Source organism: Ambystoma mexicanum, chromosome 1p, assembly GCF_040938575.1.
Source record: "Ambystoma mexicanum isolate Mex_15411 chromosome 1p, UKY_AmexF1_1, whole genome shotgun sequence".
NCBI lineage: Eukaryota > Metazoa > Chordata > Amphibia > Caudata > Ambystomatidae > Ambystoma > Ambystoma mexicanum.
The window spans coordinates 323,393,993-323,418,831 of NC_090921.1; the positions used below are offsets into that span (position 1 = coordinate 323,393,993).

Genomic DNA, 24,839 nt, shown 5'->3' on the forward strand with positions numbered 1-24,839 from the left:
TTTTATTTGAAAAGTAAACCATAAGGGAACGGTTTCTTTTTAAAATAAAAGTATAGGAACAGTAAAACATTTTTTTTAAGTAGAGGAGCACCTCTCCCAACCGCTCCCGCCCACTCCGACCACTGGGCACCGCCCAGCCCCCTTTACCTGCAGCGGGTCCTGCCTTCCCTGCTCCTGCTCACAATCTGTAGAAACCAACACCAGAAGCCTTGGCACAGCACAGCGTGCTTTTGTGTGCAAGCTTTTGTGCCCCAAGCTTCCTGCGCCGCCGCGCTCCACAGACTGAGAGTGGGCACAGTTAGGCTCAGCTTCTACATCAAATCTTCGATGATATTTTTGGGCGGATATTTGAGGTTGGGACAAATTTGGCCATACGCAGTTGGCTTTTGCATCACCTTTGCACACTTTTAAGAAATGTGGGAATATCCCAGTTAAATTCTTACTAGAGAAAAATTGTATTGCAAGATTTAGGAGACACTGAATCTTCTCTTTGCCCGTTTATTTTCTTGATACTTTTCTTATTAAAGATTTGCATTGGTTATAGTGTCCTTCTTGTGTTATAATGTTGCCCCTCTCCCCCCCCCCCCATCGCCCAACCAAAGGGGAATGTTCTTCTGACGATTCCCCTCTTTGTGTAATATTTCACTAGCTGGATTTGCTGGGGGAACATTCGAAAGATACTAGGCTTAGGTCGTCCATCCCCTCACACACGTCCCACATCCGGGCTTCAATGCTAGATTGCGAAATGTGACACATATATTTAGAGAGAGAAATGAGAAAGGATACTTAAATAAGGAAGAGAAAGCATATACTGGCTGTGTCGCTGGCCCCCATAACACTGGACACACATTTAGAAAGGAGACACAAAGAGGCATGGCTTTAAATGGGCGGAGGAAAGTGGGGATGGCAGCCCCCCAAAAAGTGCTCATGACCCGTGGCTTTGCAGGGGTTCCCATGAGTCCCCCAATAGCCCCATCGTACCTGTTTTTTCCCATGATATGATATGATAGGTTATTTATTTTATAACGTGCTTAATATCAGAAGTTTCTAAGTGCAGACCCGGGGATTGAACCTGTTGTTCCGTGTCGTTTTGCTTCCAAGGCGAGCACGTTGCCCCTAAGCTATCCTCCCGAGACTGCGCGAGCATGCGCGGTCCTGCGTCACCTTTTGGGTGGGGAGAAGGGCGCTGAGCAGCTTGCAGCTGATCAGTGCCTCAGTAAGGATGGGTGCGTGCAGCGACAGGAATGACCGCAATGTGCTACCTCCTCAAACTGAGCTCTGTGACTCTCAGACTGGGTGGGGAGAACGGCTGCCAAAGGAGAGCCAGGATTAAAGGAGGGGTGTCGACAAGAGGAGAAAACAGTAAAAGCAACTGAGAAGGGATAGAGAGGTGCGCACTTCAAATCAAGGCGAAGCGGATTGAAGCTGGCAAACCTGGAGAGAGTGAGGAAAGGAAGACATGTAAAGACTGGAAGGAGGAAGAGACGACGGGTGAAAGGGAGGAAAGGAATAGAGATGGAGGTGTGAAAGGGGCTTAGAGGCGGAGCAGCAAATAGCGGGAGAAAACAAAATACAGGAGCACTGCTCCAGGAACTCTTTAGGCTGCACCACTGTTGGAACCTCCACCTCTACGTTTAATTCCACTAAATGTACTGAAAACAAGGGTGAGTGTTATCGAAAGGAGACATGGACACGGAAAGGAGACACAACTTGGGCTGAGGACAATGACATCGCACAAAGGGCTAAGGGTTTAGAAAACGTGACACATACACGAATGAAGACTTAGGAAAGAGACATAATTGAGGGCAAAAGACATGGGAAAGAGCCACATAAGGGTCTGCGGATACAGAAAGGAGACAAGAGTAAGGAGTAAGGATGATGACACAGAAAGAAGACACATACACAGCGGACCACACAGGAAAGAGAAACAAAAAAAGGGTTGCAAAAATAGAAAGTAGACACCTATAGGGCTGAGGATGTAGAAAGGCAACATATCATGACGGCGCTCTTTTTCGAGTCACAGACACGAAGGTCTGATGCGTGGCAACTACAATTGAAACTTAGGGAGTGACTGGAAGGCTCTGTAGGTTGGACCTAGGCAGCAGGAGTCACCTTGCTACTATTCAGTTGTTGGAGGGGGCAATCTTTGAATGCCTGTTTAAAAATTAAATCAGCCCTACTGATGAGGAGCAGGGTTGCATTGATGCAGTAAAGGAATTACCAAGCCCAGGAAGCAGTATATGGTGTGGTTGCTACGCTGTGGAGACCAATTTTACCACTCGCCAATCTTTTTAGAATTTGTGGCTGACGAGCCCCTGAAGAATGTCCTAGCACTTGTTTTGGGGGACTGAAACATGTCGGGCTGTTGATATAATCAAACAGTGTGGCCAATTGTAGATGTATACCTAGGCCTATGTGTTGGTGCAATTATTTATGTAAATGTATTGTTGGGTGTATGCATTTTGTGCAATAATTGTGCTACGGGTGTAGTGGGTTTTATGGGATGCTTTCCAATAAAAGTATGTGCTTAATGATGCACTTTGGTATATATATATATATGAGTAAATAGGTGTTTGGACAGGAGTCACTAACATTTGTTTGTTTGTTTGTTTATTTTATTTCTATAGCGCTCCTGACACGGGAGTAAAAGGGCGCTTAGTACAAGTTACAAGGCACAGTACACGGGGCTTCTAAGTATGTGTATATTTTTGATATATTCAATATAGAAATGCGAAACATACAGGACTGAACACATTATAGTTATACCTTAAAATACTTCGTACATTGGACGAAGACATAGACAGGACTGAGGACACAAAAAGGAGAAACATACGGGATGGAGGAAGTAGAAAAGAGGCACACCAGACATTTCAGCATCTGCAGCAACAGGAACAATATGGGAGTGCAATAAATAGCAGATGTACCGTGACTAGGAAATGGATGAGCTATGCCTGGGCTCCTTTCTGTCATGGTGCAGCAGAGATCAAGTACTTCCCTTTAACCGAGGGGTTATAGCTGTTAGTACCCAGAGACAAGTGGCATACAATGGAGGCTACCAGAAAGCTGACTGTGCAGGAAACATGGGCTTTCTGAGTAACGCCGAAATCTGAAGGTTTTGATGGACCCCAGAAAAGTATCTTCAGCATCTTCAACATGCTGGGAAGAGGAGGTCCGCCATGTTTTGGGAAACGGGGACAAATCCACCAGTTGGAAAAGGACTCTCTGAACTGATGGCGAAAAGTTACAATGCATCAGGTTTGTTGGATTGAATAATCGTTTCTGCACACATTGAGTGATTGCTCTCAAGAAGACTCCAAAACCGTATCCCCTAAAGAGCCTGAAGGCACAGCTGGCAGGTGAGCATCCACACGATACCAAACCAAAGGACGGGCAGCTGGCCAAAAGTGGAGGACAACTTGAAGACCCAAGAGAGCACCCCTAAAAAGAGGTCCTTTGACAATACCACCCTTTTAGCTGCAGTGGACACTTGTGTACCAAATGGGGGTGTTGGCGGTATGTTAATACTTTGGGATTTACATGACTGGACATTCGGAACACTGGCAGTACAGTACCACCTTACATGACATCCTCATTATCCAGTTGCCTGCAGTCGGTAGCCATCTCCCATTTCAATCCTCACCAAATGCTTTCTTATGAGGTTTGCCTCTGGGATCTGCGCTCACGCCCATTTGATTGATATCCCTATGATCCCACTTGCCCCTCCAGCTACAGACCTTTGGCTGTCCATTTTATATGTATAATGATTGGACTGGGGATGGCCATCAGGTTAGATGGCAAAATGGGAATCATTGTGGATAATCTTCAAAGGTCTTGGATAAAGATGGATCGATGAATGGTCTTAAATATACTGAAGTGTATTGTAAAAAAAAAAGATCATACTTGCCCCATGTCATTGCTCAGTCAGCTGGAATTGCAGCTTCTCGTCTACTTGTGTGGGACGTTGCCTCACACCAGTCCCTGCGGTAAAGAACTTGGGGTTCATTGTTGATGCTAATCTCACTTGACTGCGTCAAACCTCAGCTGTAGGTCCCCCCTGCTTTAATCAACTGCATCTACTTAGATGGGTGCTATATCATTGTACCTTTCCAGAACAAGGGTCAATGGCTTCATCTTATTTCGAATTGACCTACCTTTCAGGCACTGGACACTTGATGAAGCTTACATTGCATAACCCATCTCATTCGAGCTCTTAGTGTTCTGCATTGATTTCTGGCCTACAAATGGTATGTTTCTGGTCCTTATGCCTCATTCACAAGGCCTTGCATACTTAACGCCTGTCCCGTTTCCATGATGCCAACCTAGGAGAACCATGAGATCTGCAATATCTATAGGTCTAGTTGTCCCTAATGTCAAATGCTGTCATATTGAGGACAGAGATTTCTTGGTACAGGCAGCTCAACTCTCGAACTCTTTACTCTCTTCAGACAGAATTGCATCAGACTGAAGAGTCAGCATAATTGTTTGAGGCCATAAAGAATTACCCTTTTCTGCACTTGTGTAAAATTGCTTCTCACTTATCAGGAATTGTAGTGCTAAGACGCCTAATATGGAGAATGTTTGTACTCTATAAATAGAAAACACAACAGTATTACAGCAGAATCCTATTGAAGGCCAAGATGGACCCAAAGAAAGAAGCATTGTGCCAGGTCTGGCAAATGGACCATTACCACAGCTCCATTGATGTTGGTTGGGAGGTTGGCCTCTGAGTTCACAGGTTGGGGATACCTTGTGTAAGGGTAAGCCCAGTATCCCTGAAACTGTTTAGGCCCAGCTTTGAGAACTCTGAAGACAGAGATCCATCATAAGCTATTAAACTGTTGATGAGTATATGGGACCACAGTCCAAGTTTTATAGAAACTCCCATTATTTTTTAAGACATTGTTAGTAGGCTCCATGAAAGGGACAGGGTAGAGACACTAGCGACAGCCACACAGGATTGTCTCAGCAGACTGGTGCCTCCCAAGAGAGACATATCATCTGAGGCTGGGAGAAAGAAACATAAACCACAGTAGCAATAAGGACTATGAGAGGTAGGGATATATAAAGGAGATTGAAGACCCATGCCAAGGCTGAGGGCAAAGATATAGACACATCCAGGACTAAGGATAGATAAGGAAGGGACATAGAGGGCCGAGGACATAGAATAGAGACACATACATGTTATGGCTATATGGAGAGTTTCAGAAGTATTGCAGAATAGATTTCTTTCACATACCAGGTTCGTTGTATATCAGAGTTTTATTCCTGCGTACAGTGGAGTCCTCCAGCCTCAGTTCCGCCTCACAGTGGTAAGCAGCCCCATCTATGGCCGTCCCTCTGGGGAGGTCCAGACGCAGCTGGTAACTCTGCACCTCATCTCGGTCGTCGTCCTCACTGCTAATATCCTGCTGTTCTGGGCTGTCCAGTTTGCGCTCCCCTTGATACCAGCTCAGGGTCAGGGCATCAAGCGGGTAGACTCGCCTGATGGTGCAGGTGAGGTGGGCCGGCTGCCCGGAGCCACTGTCTTCAGGGTGCTGGTCCAGCTGCATGGTGTCTGGAAGAGCTGAGCAAGACATACACATAATGACTTCCTGCTACACTGAATTGCAAATGAAGACTAACGCGTGACCATCAATGTCCCTTCCAAATGCATTCTAAGGTGCGAGTTCCCACATCTGGCCAAACCTCCATTGCCCATTAGGTGCAGGGTTAAACCGTCAGAATGTTCAAACCTGGAGACAACTGAATTGAGCCTGCATGTCACAGTCATGCTTGATGAACTACCCAAGTCTGGGAACAGCTTCATTGGCTCTCCAAGCAAGGGCCAAACTATGAGATGTGTCGGGTCTCTACACAGACGCATTGCCCATTGAAGTCAGAGTCCACCAGCCCGGCCAGATTGCAGGGATGCATGATTTCACTGTGCATGCGAGCCACAAATAACCCTATGTCCTTACTCCACTAGACAGCATATAATCTTCTGACCTTACTCCACTAGATGGCATATAACCCTGTGGCCTTGTTCACTATGCGGCATATAAACCTGTGTCCTTACTCCACTAGATGGCATATAACCCTGTGGCCTTACTACACTACACAGCATATAACCAAGTGGGCTTACTCTGCTACATGGTATACCATCCTGTGGCCTTACTCCACTAGATGGTATATAACCCTGTTGCCTTACTCCACTAGATGGCATATCATCCTGTGACCTTACTCCACTACATGGCATATCATCCTGTGGCCTTACTCCACTACATGGTATATAACCCTTGCCCTTACTCCACTACAAGGCATATAACCCAGTGGGTTTACTCCACTAGATGGCATATCATCCTGTGACCTTACTCCACTACATGGCATATCATCCTATGGCCTTACTCCACTACATGGTATATAACCCTGTGGCCTTACTCCACTAGATGGCATATAACCCTGTGGACTTACTCCACGACATGGTATATCATCCTGTGGCCTTAGTCCACTAGATGGTATATAACCCATTTGCTTTATTAGATGGCATATCATCCTGTGACCTTACTCCACTACATGGCATATCATCCTGTGGCCTTACTCCACTAGATGGTATATAACCCTGTGGCCTTACTCCACTACACGGCACATAGCCCAGTGGGCTTACTCCAATAGATGGCATATTATCCTGTGACCTTACTTCCCTACATGGCATATCATCCCGTGGCCTTACTCCACTAGTATGTAACCCCGTGTCCTTGCTCCACCAGATGGCCTATCATCCTGTGGCATTACTCCACTACAAGGCATATCATCCTGTGGCCTTACTCCACTAGATGGTATGTAACCCTGTGTCCTTACTCCATCAGATGGCCTATCATGCTGCGGCATTACTCCACTACATGGCATATCATCCAGTGGCCTTACTCCACTAGATGGCATGTAACCCTGTGTCCTTACTCCACCAGATGGCCTATCATCCTGTGGCATTACTCCACTACAAGGCATATCCTCCTGTGGCCTTACTCCACTAGAGGATATGTTACCCTGTGTCCTTACTTCCCTACATGGCATATCATCCTGTGGCCTTACTCCACTAGATGGTATGTAACCCTGTGTCCTTACTCCACTACATGGCATATCATACTGTGGCCTTACTCCACTAGATGGCCTATCATCCTGTGGCATTACTCCACTACATGGCATATCATACTGTGGCCTTACTCCATCAGATGGCCTGTCATGCTGTGGCATTACTCCACTACATGGCATATCATCATGTGGCCTTACTCCACTAGATGGCATATCATTCTGTGACCTTACTTCCCTAAATGGCCTATCATCCTGTGGCCTTACTCCACTAGATGGTATGTAACCCTGTGTCCTTACTCCACCAGATGGCCTATCATTCTGTGGCATTACTCCACTACAAGGCATATCATCCTGTGGCCTTACTCCACTAGATGGTATGTAACCCTGTGTCCTTACTCCACCAGATGGCCCATCATCCTGTGACATTACTCCACTACATGGCATATCATCCTGTGGCCTTACTCCACTAGTTGGTATGTAACCATGTGTCCTTACTCCACCAGATGGCCTATCATCCTGTGGCATTACTCCACTACATGGCATATCATCATGTGGCCTTATTCCACTAGATGGCATATTATCCTGTGACCTTACTTCCCTACATGGCATATCATCCTGTGGCCTTACTCCACTAGATGGTATGTAACCCTGTGTCCTTACTCCACTATATGGCATATCATACTGTGGCCTTACTCCACTAGATGGCCTATCATCCTGTGGCATTACTCCACTACATGGCATAGCATCCTGTGGCCTTACTCCACTAGCTCAGAAACCTTGAGCTAAACCCAGCACTGTCTCTGGCCTGAAAGGTCTGCCTCCCATAAGGGTCAGAATGTAAAACTGCGAATCTTCAGTAATACCACTTTTGGCGGTCTTCCAGGGGATGCACCTCTGTACTCTTTGGGCATGTGCAAGTATTTATGCCGTCTCAGACGAAGTGTCATTGTGGCGCCATCCTTCCTTGCAATGAGACCAGATTTGATGTTTGTATTACAAGTTTAGCACCCCTAAAATCATATAGGCGGCTGCCTTTTTGCAGAGCAAGCCCTAGGGGAGCCAAGAGTCAGCATTGGCTACGAGGCAAGCAACCTCACTGGTCCCCGCTGGCCTCCAGTCCACATATGTATGGAAAAAGAGTCTTTTGTGGTCCCTGGCCCTTTAGAGACCTGTGCCATGCGGCGGTGTACCCTCTTCTCATCCACCCGGCTTCTACATTCCCAACCTAAGATGGAGTAACAGAGGCTATGGTACTCTCATGCAGCCATTTTCCCCCTTCTCCCAGCCGGGCCCGAACCCCAGACTTACAGTAAATCCGCAGCTGGCTGGAGCCTTGGCTTCTGTGGCCCTGGCAGGTGGCCTCACAGATGATGCTGCCCTCATTGTGCACAGCGGCGCTGGCGATGAATAACACGCTGTACCGGGGGGTGCTGCTGACGCTGCCGGGTTTGGTGTCCAAGCCCTTCCAGTTGAAGATGACACTCGGGCAATCTCTGGAGCAGTTAAACTGGACAGGGTCCCCCAGGTGCACAAGGGGGTTCCGTGGTACCAAGGAGAGCGGGCTCCCTTTTCGGATGGGTTGGCCTGCAGTGAAGGAAACCGGAAGAGAAGGAGAGGCAATGAAGGATGAGCAGAGAGAAGGAGGCACGATCAGATGGAGTGGTAGGGTGGTGAGGATGGTGGGAAGTTGTGAGATTAACACGAGCACCAGAAGGAAATATATGCAGAGATGAACGAGACCATAGATACATGGTGGGGGGGGGGGGGCGTCGCGAGATGTGTGTAATAGAGGAAGGAGATGATGGCGGACCGAAGGGTCAATGCGTAGTCCCCGGGGGAAGGGGGAACATCTACGAGGCGGTAGTGGGGAGAGGAGGACGGGAACAGGACACCAAGAGGGGTGGAGAGAAAAAAACAGGCAAGACAGGAAATGTGTTGAAAAGGGATGGTGAGAGAAAAGGCGAGAGGAAGATGCAGGGGGGGGGGGGAAGGGGAATAGGCGTGATGGAGGACAGAAGAGCAAGACATGAAGAGCCGAGAGAGGGGTAGAGCCAACATGTGATTAGAAGGAGGGGTGACGTCACCTGGAACCATAATTGAATACTGACGAAACTGTTCTTTATAAAAATGCAACTCGAAAAAAAAAACCCCAATGATCTTCTATTCTACTGAAGTGATGCAATGAGCCGGGATACGATGCTAAGGCAAGTCTATACAGAGACTCCTCTCATGCTATTTACAAATAAATTAAGGCAAAAAGCATTGCATGGGCATGCAATAGACACTACCTGGCTGAAAGAAGACTTTCTGTAGAGTTTGTGAAGTTCCAGGTGCAATGCAAGTAGGAACATGCAAGAACTTGCATTTCCAGACACGCTTCTACCTGGCACATACATGTATGACAGGTTTTCAGTATGATTCATGGAATTATTTGCGTGAAAAACGCAGATTTGCGCGCCTTTCTGCTCGGAAATCCCCATACTTCAAACAGGAATTTTCGGGCAGAAAGGCGCGCAAATCTGCGTTTTTCACGCAAATAATTCCACGAATTAGGGTTTTAACCTACTTCAAAAAGGAGAGGTTATACACTCATGTGAAAAGAACAAAGAAACACGGTACGAATGTAGATTGTGCGAGAACGGGGTGGGGGGTGGGAAGTCAGCCGAGACCCCAGGCTCTGGGCATCAGATGCAGTGCCTTGGCAGAAGACACAGCTTTGATTTTCAATAGATTGCCAACGAACTGCACTCTTTACTTATGAATAACTTCTGCGAGCGATGTATGAGATGCAACAAAGTGTCTGATATCAGCACTTAGTAACTTTTTAAACAAGATTTAAAGAAACTAGAGAAGGGTGAAATGTTAGATTAAATAGGCGTGTATTTGGGATTATGTGCTGTATACGTAGGATTTGAAAAATGTGCACAAAGTTTTAAGTTGATGAAGATTAGTAGTAACTTAATGGATAAAGGCTATCTTGCAACCATACAGCAAAACAAATAAATAAGAAAGAGAAAATAGATAGACGTGATAGAGGACAGAAGAGGTAGAGATCAAGTGCAGAGAGAGGGAAAGAGACAAGACAGAGAAGAGAGAGTGGTAGAGAGAAGGGGTTCAATATTGCTGCATAACATGCACTCTGTACAAAATGATCCTTAGAACGCTCAGAAACGATAATAACAATTTCATTTATATAGCACGTAATGCCTACTTCCTCCATCTTTTAAGCGCTGTAGTAATCACTGTCAATGCTATTACCCACTTGTGCTATTCATTTATTGCCCTGGGGGTCGGTGGAAAGGTGAAGGGCTGAGTTGGCTCATCCCGGGTACTGTACCAGTCGTGGTACTCATTTATCGCCCTGAGGGTAAGTGGAAAGGTGAAGGGCTGAGTTGGCTCATCCCGGGTACTGTACCCCTCGTGGAACACATGTATCGTCCTGAGGGTCAGTGGAAAGGTGAAGGGCTGAGTTGGCTCATTCCGATTACTGAACCAAATGTGATACTCATTTATTGCCCTGAGGATCGGTAAAAAGGTGAAGGGCTAAATTGGCTCATCCCGGGTACTGTACCCCTCGTGGTACTCATGTGTTGCCCTGAGGGTCGTTGGAAAGGTGAAGGGCTGAGTTGGCTCATCCCGGGTACTGTATTAGTCGTGGTACTCATTTATCGCCCTGAGGGTCGGTGGAGAGGTGAAGGACTCAATTGGCTCATCTGGCGTACTGTACCATGAGTGGTACTCATTTATCGACCTGAGGGTCAGTGGAAAGGTGTAGGGCTGACTTGGCTCATCCCGGCTACTGTACCACTCGTGGTACTCATTTATAGCCATGAGGGTCGGTGGAAAGGTGAAAGGCTTGGTTGGCTCATCCGGGGTACTGTACCACTCGTGGTACTCATTTATCACCCTGAGGGTAAGTGGAAAGGTGAAGGGCTGAGATGGCTCATTCTGGGTACTGTACAACTCGTGGAACTCGTGTATCGCCCTGAGGGTCGGTGGAAAGGTGAAGGGCTGAGTTGGCTCATCCAGGGTACTGTACCACTCATGGTACTCATTTATCACCCTGAGGACTGTTGGAAAAGTGAAGGGCTGAGATTGCTCATCCCAGGTGCTGTACCACTCGTGGTACTCATTTATCATCCTGAGGGTCGGTGGACAGGTGAAGGGCTCAATTGGCTCATCCGGCGTACTGTACCACTCGTGGTACTCATTTATCATCCTGAGGGTCGATGGACAGGTGAAGGGCTCAATTGGCTCATCCGGCGTACTGTACCACTCGTGTTACTCATTTATCGCCCTGAGGGTCGGTGGAAGGTGAAGGGCTGAGTTGGCTCATCCTGATCACTGTACCACTCGTGGTACACATGTGTTGCCCTGAGGGTCAGTGGAAATGTGAAGGGCTGAGTTGGCTCATCCCGGGTACTGTACCCCTCGTGGAACACATGTATCGTCCTGAGGGTCAGTGGAAAGGTGAAGGGCTGAGTTGACTCATTCCGATTACTGAACCAAATGTGATACTCATTTATTGCCCTGAGGATCGGTGAAAAGGTGAAGGGCTAAATTGGCTCATCCTGGTTACTGCACCACTCGTGGTACTCATGTGTTTCCCTGAGGGTCGTTGGAAAGGTGAAGGGCTGAGTTGGCTCATCCCGGGTACTGTATTAGTCGTGGTACTCATTTATCACCCTGAGGGTCGGTGGAGAGGTGAAGGGCTCAATTGGCTCATCTGGCGTACTGTACCATGAGTGGTACTCATTTATCGACCTGAGGGTCAGTGGAAAGGTGTAGGGCTGACTTGGCTCATCCCGGCTACTGTACCACTCGTGGTACTCATTTATAGCCATGAGGGTCGGTGGAAAGGTGAAGGGCTGAGTTGGCTCATCCCGATTACTGTACCACTCGTGGAACACATGTATCGTCCTGCGGGTCAGTGGAAAGGTGAAGGGCTGAGTTGACTCATTCCGATTACTGAACCAAATGTGATACTCATTTATTGCCCTGAGGATCGGTGAAAAGGTGAAGGGCTAAATTGGCTCATCCTGGTTACTGCACCACTCGTGGTACTCATGTGTTGCCCTGAGGGTCGTTGGAAAGGTGAAGGGCTGAGTTGGCTCATCCCGGGTACTGTATTAGTCGTGGTACTCATTTATCACCCTGAGGGTCGGTGGAGAGGTGAAGGGCTCAATTGGCTCATCTGGCGTACTGTACCATGAGTGGTACTCATTTATCGACCTGAGGGTCAGTGGAAAGGTGTAGGGCTGACTTGGCTCATCCCGGCTACTGTACCACTCGTGGTACTCATTTATAGCCATGAGGGTCGGTGGAAAGGTGAAAGGCTTGGTTGGCTCATCCGGGGTACTGTACCACTCGTGGTACTCATTTATCACCCTGAGGGTAAGTGGAAAGGTGAAGGGCTGAGATGGCTCATTCTGGGTACTGTACAACTCGTGGAACTCGTGTATCGCCCTGAGGGTCGGTGGAAAGGTGAAGGGCTGAGTTGGCTCATCCAGGGTACTGTACCACTCATGGTACTCATTTATCACCCTGAGGACTGTTGGAAAAGTGAAGGGCTGAGATTGCTCATCCCAGGTGCTGTACCACTCGTGGTACTCATTTATCATCCTGAGGGTCGGTGGACAGGTGAAGGGCTCAATTGGCTCATCCGGCGTACTGTACCACTCGTGGTACTCATTTATCATCCTGAGGGTCGATGGACAGGTGAAGGGCTCAATTTGATCATCCGGCCTACTGTACCACTCGTGTTACTCATTTATCGCCCTGAGGGTCGGTGGAAGGTGAAGGGCTGAGTTGGCTCATCCTGATCACTGTACCACTCGTGGTACACATGTGTTGCCCTGAGGGTCAGTGGAAATGTGAAGGGCTGAGTTGGCTCATCCCGGGTACTGTACCCCTCGTGGAACACATGTATCGTCCTGAGGGTCAGTGGAAAGGTGAAGGGCTGAGTTGACTCATTCCGATTACTGAACCAAATGTGATACTCATTTATTGCCCTGAGGATCGGTGAAAAGGTGAAGGGCTAAATTGGCTCATCCTGGTTACTGCACCACTCGTGGTACTCATGTGTTGCCCTGAGGGTCGTTGGAAAGGTGAAGGGCTGAGTTGGCTCATCCCGGGTACTGTATTGGTCGTGGTACTCATTTATCACCCTGAGGGTCGGTGGAAAGGTGAAGGGCTGAGTTGGCTCATCCGGGGTACTGTATTAGTCGTGGTACTCATTTATCACCCTGAGGGTCGGTGGAAAGGTGAAGGGCTGAGTTGGCTCATCCCGGGTACTGTACCAGTCGTGGTACTCATTTATCACCCTGAGGGTCGTTGGAAAGGTGAAGGGCTGAGTTGGCTCATCCCGGGTACTGTACCCCTCGTGGAACTCATGTATCGTCCTGAGGGTCAGTGGAAAGGTGAAGGGCTGAGTTGGCTCATTCCGATTACTGAACCAAATGTGATACTGATTTATTCCCCTGAGGATCGGTAAAAAGGTGAAGGGCTAAATTGGCTCATCCTGGTTACTGCACCACTCGTGGTACTCATGTGTTGCCCCGAGGGTCAGTGGAAAGGTGAAGGGCTGAGTTGGCTTATCCGGCGTACTGTACCACTCATGGTACTCCTTTATCGCCCTGAGGGCTGTTGGAAAGGTGAAGGGCTGAGTTTGCTTATCCCGGGTACTGTACCAGTCGTGGTACTCATTTATCACCCTGAGGGTCGGTGGAGAGGTGAAGGGCTCAATTGGCTCATCTGGCGTACTGTACCATGAGTGGTACTCATTTATCGACCTGAGGGTCAGTGGAAAGGTGTAGGGCTGACTTGGCTCATCCCGGCTACTGTACCACTCGTGGTACTCATTTATAGCCATGAGGGTCGGTGGAAAGGTGAAAGGCTTGGTTGGCTCATCCGGGGTACTGTACCACTCGTGGTACTCATTTATCACCCTGAGGGTAAGTGGAAAGGTGAAGGGCTGAGATGGCTCATTCTGGGTACTGTACAACTCGTGGAACTCGTGTATCGCCCTGAAGGTCGGTGGAAAGGTGAAGGGCTGAGTTGGCTCATCCAGGGTACTGTACCACTCATGGTACTCATTTATCACCCTGAGGACTGTTGGAAAAGTGAAGGGCTGAGATTGCTCATCCCAGGTGCTGTACCACTCGTGGTACTCATTTATCATCCTGAGGGTCGGTGGACAGGTGAAGAGCTCAATTGGCTCATCCGGCGTACTGTACCACTCGTGGTACTCATTTATCATCCTGAGGGTCGATGGACAGGTGAAGGGCTCAATTGGCTCACCCGGCGTACTGTACCACTCGTGTTACTCATTTATCGCCCTGAGGGTCGGTGGAAGGTGAAGGGCTGAGTTGGCTCATCCTGATCACTGTACCACTCGTGGTACACATGTGTTGCCCTGAGGGTCAGTGGAAATGTGAAGGGCTGAGTTGGCTCATCCCGGGTACTGTACCCCTCGTGGAACACATGTATCGTCCTGAGGGTCAGTGGAAAGGTGAAGGGCTGAGTTGACTCATTCCGATTACTGAACCAAATGTGATACTCATTTATTGCCCTGAGGATCGGTGAAAAGGTGAAGGGCTAAATTGGCTCATCCTGGTTACTGCACCACTCGTGGTACTCATGTGTTGCCCTGAGGGTCGTTGGAAAGGTGAAGGGCTGAGTTGGCTCATCCCGGGTACTGTATTAGTCGTGGTACTCATTTATCACCCTGAGGGTCGGTGGAAAGGTGAAGGGCTGAGTTGGCTCATCCGGGGTACTGTATTAGTCGTGGTACTCATTTATCACCCTGAGGGTCGGTGGAAAGGTGAAGGGCTGAGTTGGCTCATCCCGGGTACTGTACCAGTCGTGGTACTCATTTATCACCCTGAGGGTCGTTGGAAAGGTGAAGAGCTGAGTTGGCTCATCCCGGGTACTGTACCCCTCGTGGAACTCATGTATCGTCCTGAGGGTCAGTGGAAAGGTGAAGGGCTGAGTTGGCTCATTCCGATTACTGAACCAAATGTGATACTCATTTATTCCCCTGAGGATCGGTAAAAAGGTGAAGGGCTAAAGTGGCTCATCCTGGTTACTGCACCACTCGTGGTACTCATGTGTTGCCCCGAGGGTCAGTGGAAAGGTGAAGGGCTGAGTTGGCTTATCCGGCGTACTGTACCACTCATGGTACTCATTTATCGCCCTGAGGGCTGTTGGAAAGGTGAAGGGCTGAGTTTGCTCATCCCGGGTACTGTACCAGTCGTGGTACTCATTTATCACCCTGAGGGTCGGTGGAGAGGTGAAGGGCTCAATTGGCTCATCTGGCGTACTGTACCATGAGTGGTACTCATTTATCGACCTGAGGGTCAGTGGAAAGGTGTAGGGCTGACTTCGCTCATCCCGGCTACTGTACCACTCGTGGTACTCATTTATAGCCATGAGGGTCGGTGGAAAGGTGAAAGGCTTGGTTGGCTCATCCGGGGTACTGTACCACTCGTGGTACTCATTTATCACCCTGAGGGTAAGTGGAAAGGTGAAGGGCTGAGTTGGCTCATCCAGGGTACTGTACCACTCATGGTACTCATTTATCACCCTGAGGACTGTTGGAAAAGTGAAGGGCTGAGATTGCTCATCCCAGGTGCTGTACCACTCGTGGTACTCATTTATCATCCTGAGGGTCGGTGGACAGGTGAAGGGCTCAATTGGCTCATCCGGCGTACTGTACCACTCGTGGTACTCATTTATCATCCTGAGGGTCGATGGACAGGTGAAGGCTCAATTGGCTCATCCGGCGTACTGTACCACTCGTGTTACTCATTTATCGCCCTGAGGGTCGGTGGAAGGTGAAGGGCTGAGTTGGCTCATCCTGATCACTGTACCACATGTGATACTCAAGTATCGCCCTGACGATCGGTGAAAAGGTGAAGGTCTGAGTTGGCACATCCCGGGTACTGCACCACTCGTAGTACTCATTTATCGCCCTGAGTGTCGGTAGAAAGGTGAAGGGCTGAGTTGGCTCATTCCGGGTTCTGTACCACGCGTGGCACTCATTTATTTCCCTGAGGGCAGTTGGAAAGGTGAAGGGCTGAGTTTGCTCATCCCGGGTACTGTACCGCTCGTGGTACTCATTTATCACCCTGAGGGTCGTGGAAAGGTGAAGGGCTGAGTTGGCTCATCCCAGATACTGTACCATGAGTGGTACTTATTTATCGCCCTGAGGGTCGGTGGCAGGCTGAAGGGCTGAGTTTGCTCATCCCGATTACTGTACCACTCGTGGTACACATTTATCGCCCTGAGGGTAAGTGGAAAGGTGAAGGGCTGAGTTGGCTCATCCCGGGTACTGTACCAGTCGTGGTACTCATTTATCGCCCTGAGGGTAAGTGGAAATGTGAAGGGCTGAGTTGGCTCATCCCGGGTACTGTACCCCTCGTGGAACACATGTATCGTCCTGAGGGTCAGTGGAAAGGTGAAGGGCTGAGTTGACTCATTCCGATTACTGAACCAAATGTGATACTCATTTATTGCCCTGAGGATCGGTGAAAAGGTGAGGGCTAAATTGGCTCATCCTGGTTACTGCACCACTCGTGGTACTCATGTGTTGCCCTGAGGGTCAGTGGAAAGGTGAAGGGTTGAGTTGGCTCATCCCGGGTGCTATACCACTCTTGGTACTCATTTATCACCCTGAGGGTCGTTGGAAAGGTGAAGGGCTGAGTTGGTTCATCCCGGGTACTGTACCCCTCGTGGAACTCATGTATCGTCCTGAGGGTCAGTGGAAAGGTGAAGGGCTGAGTTGGCTCATTCCGATTACTGAACCAAATGTGATACTCATTTATTCCCCTGAGGATCGGTAAAAAGGTGAAGGGCTAAATTGGCTCATCCTGGTTACTGCACCACTCGTGGTACTCATGTGTTGCCCCGAGGGTCAGTGGAAAGGTGAAGGGCTGAGTTGGCTTATCCGGCGTACTGTACCACTCATGGTACTCATTTATCGCCCTGAGGGCTGTTGGAAAGGTGAAGGGCTGAGTTTGCTCATCCCGGGTACTGTACCAGTCGTGGTACTCATTTATCACCCTGAGGGTCGGTGGAGAGGTGAAGGGCTCAATTGGCTCATTTGGCGTACTGTACCATGAGTGGTACTCATTTATCGCCCTGAGGGTCGGTGGAAAGGTGTCGGGCTGACTTGGCTCATCCCGGCTACTGTACCACTCGTGGTACTCATTTATAGCCATGAGGGTCGGTGGAAAGGTGAAAGGCTTGGTTGGCTCATCCGGGGTACTGTACCACTCGTGGTACTCATTTATCACCCTGAGGGTAAGTGGAAAGGTGGAGGGCTGAGATGGCTCATTCTGGGTACTGTACAACTCGTGGAACTCGTGTATCGCCCTGAGGGTCGGTGGAAAGGTGAAGAGCTGAGTTGGCTCATCCCGGGTACTGCACCGCTCGTGGTACTCATTTATCACCCTGAGGGTCGGTGGAAAGGTGAAGGGCTCAATTGGCTCATCCGGCGTACTGTACCACTTGTGGTACTCATGTGTTGCCCTGAGGGTCAGTGGAAAGCTGAAGGGCTGAGTTTGCCCATCCCGGGTACTGTACCACTCATGGTACTCATTTATCACCCTGAGGGTCGATGGAAAGGTGAAGGGCTCAATTGGCTCATCCGGCGTACTGTACCACTCGTTGTACGCATTTATCGCCCTGAGGGTCGGTGGCAAGCTGAAGAGCTGAGTTTGCTCATCCCGATTACTGTACCACTCGTGGTACTCATGTGTTGCCCTGAGGGTCAGTGGAAAGGTGAAGGGCTCAAATGGCTCATCCCAATTACTGAACCACATGTGATACTCATTTGTCGCCCTGAGGGTCGGTGGAAAGGTATACGGGCTGAATTAGCTCATCCCGAGTACTGCACCACTCGTAGTACTCATTTATCGCCCTGAGTGTCGGTAGAAAGGTGAAGGACTGAGTTGGCTCTTTCTGGGTACTGTACCACTCGTGGCACTCATTTATTTCCCTGAGGGCCGTTGGAAAGGTGAAGGGCTGAGTTTGCTCATCCGGGGTACTGTACCATAAGTGGCACTCATTTATCGCCCTGAGTGTCGGTGGAAAGGTGAAGGGCTCAAATGGCTCATACCACTTGTGGTACTCATGTGTTGCCCTGAGGGTCAGTGGAAATGTGAAGGGCTGAGTTGGCTCATCCGGGGTACTGTACCACTCGTGGTACTCATTTATCTCCCTGAGGGTCGGCGCAAAGGTGAAGGGCTCAATTGGCTCATCCCGGGTACTGTACCACTCGTGGAACTCATGTATCGCCCTAAGGGTCAGTGGAAAGGTGAAGGGCTGAGTTGGCTGATCCGGGGTACTGTACCACTCATGGTACTCATTTATCGCCCTGAGGGTCGGTGGAAAGGTGAAGGGCTGAGTTGGCTCATCCCGGGTGCTGTACCAATCGTGGAACTCACGTATCGCCGTGAGGGTTAGTGGAAAGATGAAGGGCTGAATTGGCTCATCCCGGGTACTGTACCAAACATGGTACTCATTTATTGCCGTGAGGGACGTTGGAAAGGTGAAGGGCTGAGTTTGCCCCTCCAGGGTACTGCACCACTCGTGGTACTCATGTATCACCCTGAGGTGGTGGAAAGGTGAAGAGCTGAGTTGGCTCAACCGGGGTACTGCACCGCTCGTTGTACTCATTTATCACCCTGAGGGTCGGTGGAAAGGTGGAGATCTGAGTTTGCCCATCCCGGATACTGTACCACTCGTGGTACTCATTTATCTCCCTGAGGATCGGTGGAAGGGTGAAGGGCTCAATTGGCTCATCCCGGATACTGTACCACGAGTGGCACTCATTTATCGACCTGAGGGTCGGTGGCAAGCTGAAGGGTTGAGTTTGCTCATCCTGATTACTGTACCACTCTTGGTACTCATGTGTTGCCCTGAGGGTCGGTGAAAAGGTGAAGGGCTGAGTTGGCTCATCCCGATTACTGTACCACATGTGATACTCATTTATCGCCCTGAGGGTCGGTGGAAAGGTGAGGGGCTGAGTTGGCTCATTCCGGGTACTGTACCACTCGTGGAACTCATGTATCGCCCTGAAGGTCAGTGGAAAGGTGAGGGGCTGAGTTGGCCGATCCGGGGTACTGTACCACTCATGGTACTCCTTTATCGCCCTAAGGGTCGGTGGAAAGGTGAAGGGCTGAGTTGGCTCATCCCGGGTACTGTACCAATCGTGGAACTCATGTATCGCCGTGAGGGTCAGTGGAAAGGTGAGGGGCTGAGTTGGCTGATCCGGGGTACTGTACCACTCATGGTACTCCTTTGTCGCCCTGAGGGTCGGTGGAAAGGTGTAGGGCTGACTTCGCTCATCCCGGCTACTGTACCACTCGTGGTACTCATTTATAGCCATGAGGGTCGGTGGAAAGGTGAAAGGCTTGGTTGGCTCATCCGGGGTACTGTACCACTCGTGGTACTCATTTATCACCCTGAGGACTGTTGGAAAAGTGAAGGGCTGAGATTGCTCATCCCAGGTGCTGTACCACTCGTGGTACTCATTTATCATCCTGAGGGTCGATGGACAGGTGAAGGCTCAATTGGCTCATCCGGCGTACTGTACCACTCGTGTTACTCATTTATCGCCCTGAGGGTCGGTGGAAGGTGAAGGGCTGAGTTGGCTCATCCTGATCACTGTACCACATGTGATACTCAAGTATCGCCCTGACGATCGGTGAAAAGGTGAAGGTCTGAGTTGGCACATCCCGGGTACTGCACCACTCGTAGTACTCATTTATCGCCCTGAGTGTCGGTAGAAAGGTGAAGGGCTGAGTTGGCTCATTCCGGGTTCTGTACCACGCGTGGCACTCATTTATTTCCCTGAGGGCAGTTGGAAAGGTGAAGGGCTGAGTTTGCTCATCCCGGGTACTGTACCGCTCGTGGTACTCATTTATCACCCTGAGGATCGTGGAAAGGTGAAGGGCTGAGTTGGCTCATCCCAGATACTGTACCATGAGTGGTACTTATTTATCGCCCTGAGGGTCGGTGGCAGGCTGAAGGGCTGAGTTTGCTCATCCCGATTACTGTACCACTCGTGGTACACATTTATCGCCCTGAGGGTAAGTGGAAAGGTGAAGGGCTGAGTTGGCTCATCCCGGGTACTGTACCAGTCGTGGTACTCATTTATCGCCCTGAGGGTAAGTGGAAATGTGAAGGGCTGAGTTGGCTCATCCCGGGTACTGTACCCCTCGTGGAACACATGTATCGTCCTGAGGGTCAGTGGAAAGGTGAAGGGCTGAGTTGACTCATTCCGATTACTGAACCAAATGTGATACTCATTTATTGCCCTGAGGATCGGTGAAAAGGTGAGGGCTAAATTGGCTCATCCTGGTTACTGCACCACTCGTGGTACTCATGTGTTGCCCTGAGGGTCAGTGGAAAGGTGAAGGGTTGAGTTGGCTCATCCCGGGTGCTATACCACTCTTGGTACTCATTTATCACCCTGAGGGTCGTTGGAAAGGTGAAGGGCTGAGTTGGCTCATCCCGGGTACTGTACCCCTCGTGGAACTCATGTATCGTCCTGAGGGTCAGTGGAAAGGTGAAGGGCTGAGTTGGCTCATTCCGATTACTGAACCAAATGTGATACTCATTTATTCCCCTGAGGATCGGTAAAAAGGTGAAGGGCTAAATTGGCTCATCCTGGTTACTGCACCACTCGTGGTACTCATGTGTTGCCCCGAGGGTCAGTGGAAAGGTGAAGGGCTGAGTTGGCTTATCCGGCGTACTGTACCACTCATGGTACTCATTTATCGCCCTGAGGGCTGTTGGAAAGGTGAAGGGCTGAGTTTGCTCATCCCGGGTACTGTACCAGTCGTGGTACTCATTTATCACCCTGAGGGTCGGTGGAGAGGTGAAGGGCTCAATTGGCTCATTTGGCGTACTGTACCATGAGTGGTACTCATTTATCGCCCTGAGGGTCGGTGGAAAGGTGTCGGGCTGACTTGGCTCATCCCGGCTACTGTACCACTCGTGGTACTCATTTATAGCCATGAGGGTCGGTGGAAAGGTGAAAGGCTTGGTTGGCTCATCCGGGGTACTGTACCACTCGTGGTACTCATTTATCACCCTGAGGGTAAGTGGAAAGGTGGAGGGCTGAGATGGCTCATTCTGGGTACTGTACAACTCGTGGAACTCGTGTATCGCCCTGAGGGTCGGTGGAAAGGTGAAGAGCTGAGTTGGCTCATCCCGGGTACTGCACCGCTCGTGGTACTCATTTATCACCCTGAGGGTCGGTGGAAAGGTGAAGGGCTCAATTGGCTCATCCGGCGTACTGTACCACTTGTGGTACTCATGTGTTGCCCTGAGGGTCAGTGGAAAGCTGAAGGGCTGAGTTTGCCCATCCCGGGTACTGTACCACTCATGGTACTCATTTATCACCCTGAGGGTCGATGGAAAGGTGAAGGGCTCAATTGGCTCATCCGGCGTACTGTACCACTCGTTGTACGCATTTATCGCCCTGAGGGTCGGTGGCAAGCTGAAGAGCTGAGTTTGCTCATCCCGATTACTGTACCACTCGTGGTACTCATGTGTTGCCCTGAGGGTCAGTGGAAAGGTGAAGGGCTCAAATGGCTCATCCCAATTACTGAACCACATGTGATACTCATTTGTCGCCCTGAGGGTCGGTGGAAAGGTATACGGGCTGAATTAGCTCATCCCGAGTACTGCACCACTCGTAGTACTCATTTATCGCCCTGAGTGTCGGTAGAAAGGTGAAGGACTGAGTTGGCTCTTTCTGGGTACTGTACCACTCGTGGCACTCATTTATTTCCCTGAGGGCCGTTGGAAAGGTGAAGGGCTGAGTTTGCTCATCCGGGGTACTGTACCATAAGTGGCACTCATTTATCGCCCTGAGTGTCGGTGGAAAGGTGAAGGGCTCAAATGGCTCATACCACTTGTGGTACTCATGTGTTGCCCTGAGGGTCAGTGGAAATGTGAAGGGCTGAGTTGGCTCATCCGGGGTACTGTACCACTCGTGGTACTCATTTATCTCCCTGAGGGTCGGCGCAAAGGTGAAGGGCTCAATTGGCTCATCCCGGGTACTGTACCACTCGTGGAACTCATGTATCGCCCTAAGGGTCAGTGGAAAGGTGAAGGGCTGAGTTGGCTGATCCGGGGTACTGTACCACTCATGGTACTCATTTATCGCCCTGAGGGTCGGTGGAAAGGTGAAGGGCTGAGTTGGCTCATCCCGGGTGCTGTACCAATCGTGGAACTCACGTATCGCCGTGAGGGTTAGTGGAAAGATGAAGGGCTGAATTGGCTCATCCCGGGTACTGTACCAAACATGGTACTCATTTATTGCCGTGAGGGACGTTGGAAAGGTGAAGGGCTGAGTTTGCCCCTCCAGGGTACTGCACCACTCGTGGTACTCATGTATCACCCTGAGGTGGTGGAAAGGTGAAGAGCTGAGTTGGCTCAACCGGGGTACTGCACCGCTCGTTGTACTCATTTATCACCCTGAGGGTCGGTGGAAAGGTGGAGATCTGAGTTTGCCCATCCCGGATACTGTACCACTCGTGGTACTCATTTATCTCCCTGAGGATCGGTGGAAGGGTGAAGGGCTCAATTGGCTCATCCCGGATACTGTACCACGAGTGGCACTCATTTATCGACCTGAGGGTCGGTGGCAAGCTGAAGGGTTGAGTTTGCTCATCCTGATTACTGTACCACTCTTGGTACTCATGTGTTGCCCTGAGGGTCGGTGAAAAGGTGAAGGGCTGAGTTGGCTCATCCCGATTACTGTACCACATGTGATACTCATTTATCGCCCTGAGGGTCGGTGGAAAGGTGAGGGGCTGAGTTGGCTCATTCCGGGTACTGTACCACTCGTGGAACTCATGTATCGCCCTGAAGGTCAGTGGAAAGGTGAGGGGCTGAGTTGGCCGATCCGGGGTACTGTACCACTCATGGTACTCCTTTATCGCCCTAAGGGTCGGTGGAAAGGTGAAGGGCTGAGTTGGCTCATCCCGGGTACTGTACCAATCGTGGAACTCATGTATCGCCGTGAGGGTCAGTGGAAAGGTGAGGGGCTGAGTTGGCTGATCCGGGGTACTGAAGCGGTAATGGCAGGCATATTTTGGAGGTGTATATGGTGATCATCGGAATAGTCAAATCCTGTCAAGGTTTCAGCAAATCCACCACGAATATGCACGCGAAGCATGTGCGTGTAATGAATGCTAATGGCGAGTATCTGCATAGTTAATGGCATTGCATAGGAATTTCCAGGACAGAAGTCACAGTGACACCATCACTAAGGAAAGGGATGCCTGACAGGGGGTTGGAGAAGCAAGGGAAAGCTAGACTGTTTTATTTTTGTTGTAAAGCCCGAAGTTCTCTTTTGCACACGACAGCTCCAGGCTTTACAAAAAAGCCTCGCCTTTTGATTGCGTCGCTGACCCCCCCGCCAGACACCCGTTTCTTTAGAGATGCAGGGAGGTCAGCGACACAATGAGAAAGCAAGGCTTTTTTCCTAAAGCCTGAAGCTCCAGCTTACATGAAAGAGCTTCAGACTTTTCAAAAAAGTCTTGTCTTCTAGCAGCCTGTTGGGCTGGGGTTAGCATGGGACTTCAGGGGCACTGGCCGAGCCCCATCTCAAACACAATTTTCAGAGCACTGAAAGCCCTGCCCCACCCGGTATTCCTCTAATGAAACCGGATCTTTGGGTTCTTTTCAAGGTGCCATGTAGGGGCTTACGTTTTGGGACCCGAGCACACATCTTATAGTGCACTGTGGCTTACTGTGTTGACAGCAGTTGTACTTTTTTTTATAGTGCAGCATGCAGCAGTGTCACAAAGCAGCTGGAAGCAGCTAAAGCCAGTATGTTAGCGCTATATAAATCATACAGAGAAACAAACTGTTAGTTTAGCTTTGTGTGTCTATCGTGACTCGAAGGCCATAAACTGTGTATGTATTCAAATGTGCATATTTGTTCAATTCTGCGTGTATCTCTGTGGCTGTGCACGTGTCTTCTGTTTGTTAATTCACTGTGTATGTAGAGGTTGAAGTGGGCGGGAACTAAAACGATGGTATGGTACGTGAAGTCTGTCATCGTTCCCTTTCTTTATGTGACATTTTGTTTTATTCTTCCCTGCTTGAGATTCGAACCTGGGCCTGTTTGTAACACTAAAGTGTCACGCCGTACTGACCATCACTCAGAGGCTGTACTGCTTCTGTTTATTTCTGCAGACTGCCTGGGGCATAACACCCATAACTGAGCTGCCACACAGTTCGGTAGTGATCTGTGTTTGCCTTCTGCAATTAAGCCTGGATTGCTGCAGACACACCTGTGTGTGACTATAGCCCTGGGTATGTCCCTTAAGAGGTGTGAATGGTGGGTGATTGGAAGGGTTAAGTAACCCAAAGCTGCATGCGTGGGGCAGCAGGGGCGTGGGGGCAATGACACTCTATTGCAGCTCATTTAAATGCATTTTCTTTCATTGTGTTTTCATCAGTCCTGATAGTACTGTTGTAAAATACAGTGCTGTGGAGTTGTGGAAATCAAGGACCAGTGTATGGAGATTGAATTGGGGGCATACGTACGCATACATAGCATGGGGTTGACTACTGCTCTCGTTTCTTTGGCTCTGTTCTCATCTCCACCCCCGCACTCAATGGGCTAGAATACGGCTCTAGTATCTTATACTCAACACTTATCTCTTATTAAAAGATGCTGGAGCAGTAGTCTATCCCCCAGAGGGCAAGGTGGAGGTAAGAGTGGAGCAATAGATGCAGGAGCA

At 49.6% G+C, this 24,839-nt stretch overlaps 1 protein-coding gene across 1 annotated transcript in view; it reads right to left on the bottom strand.

Moving 5' to 3' along the window:
• The window catches only part of MADCAM1 (mucosal vascular addressin cell adhesion molecule 1), a 61,838-nt gene that overhangs the window by 9,817 nt on the left and 27,182 nt on the right, over positions 1–24,839 (bottom strand). Inside the window, exons 4-5 of the mRNA XM_069612409.1 lie at positions 8,377–8,652; positions 5,237–5,563 (exon numbers count right to left, since the gene is read on the bottom strand). Coding sequence (XP_069468510.1) covers positions 5,237–5,563; positions 8,377–8,652 — 603 coding nt within the window. The remainder of the gene's footprint in view (positions 1–5,236; positions 5,564–8,376; positions 8,653–24,839) is intronic.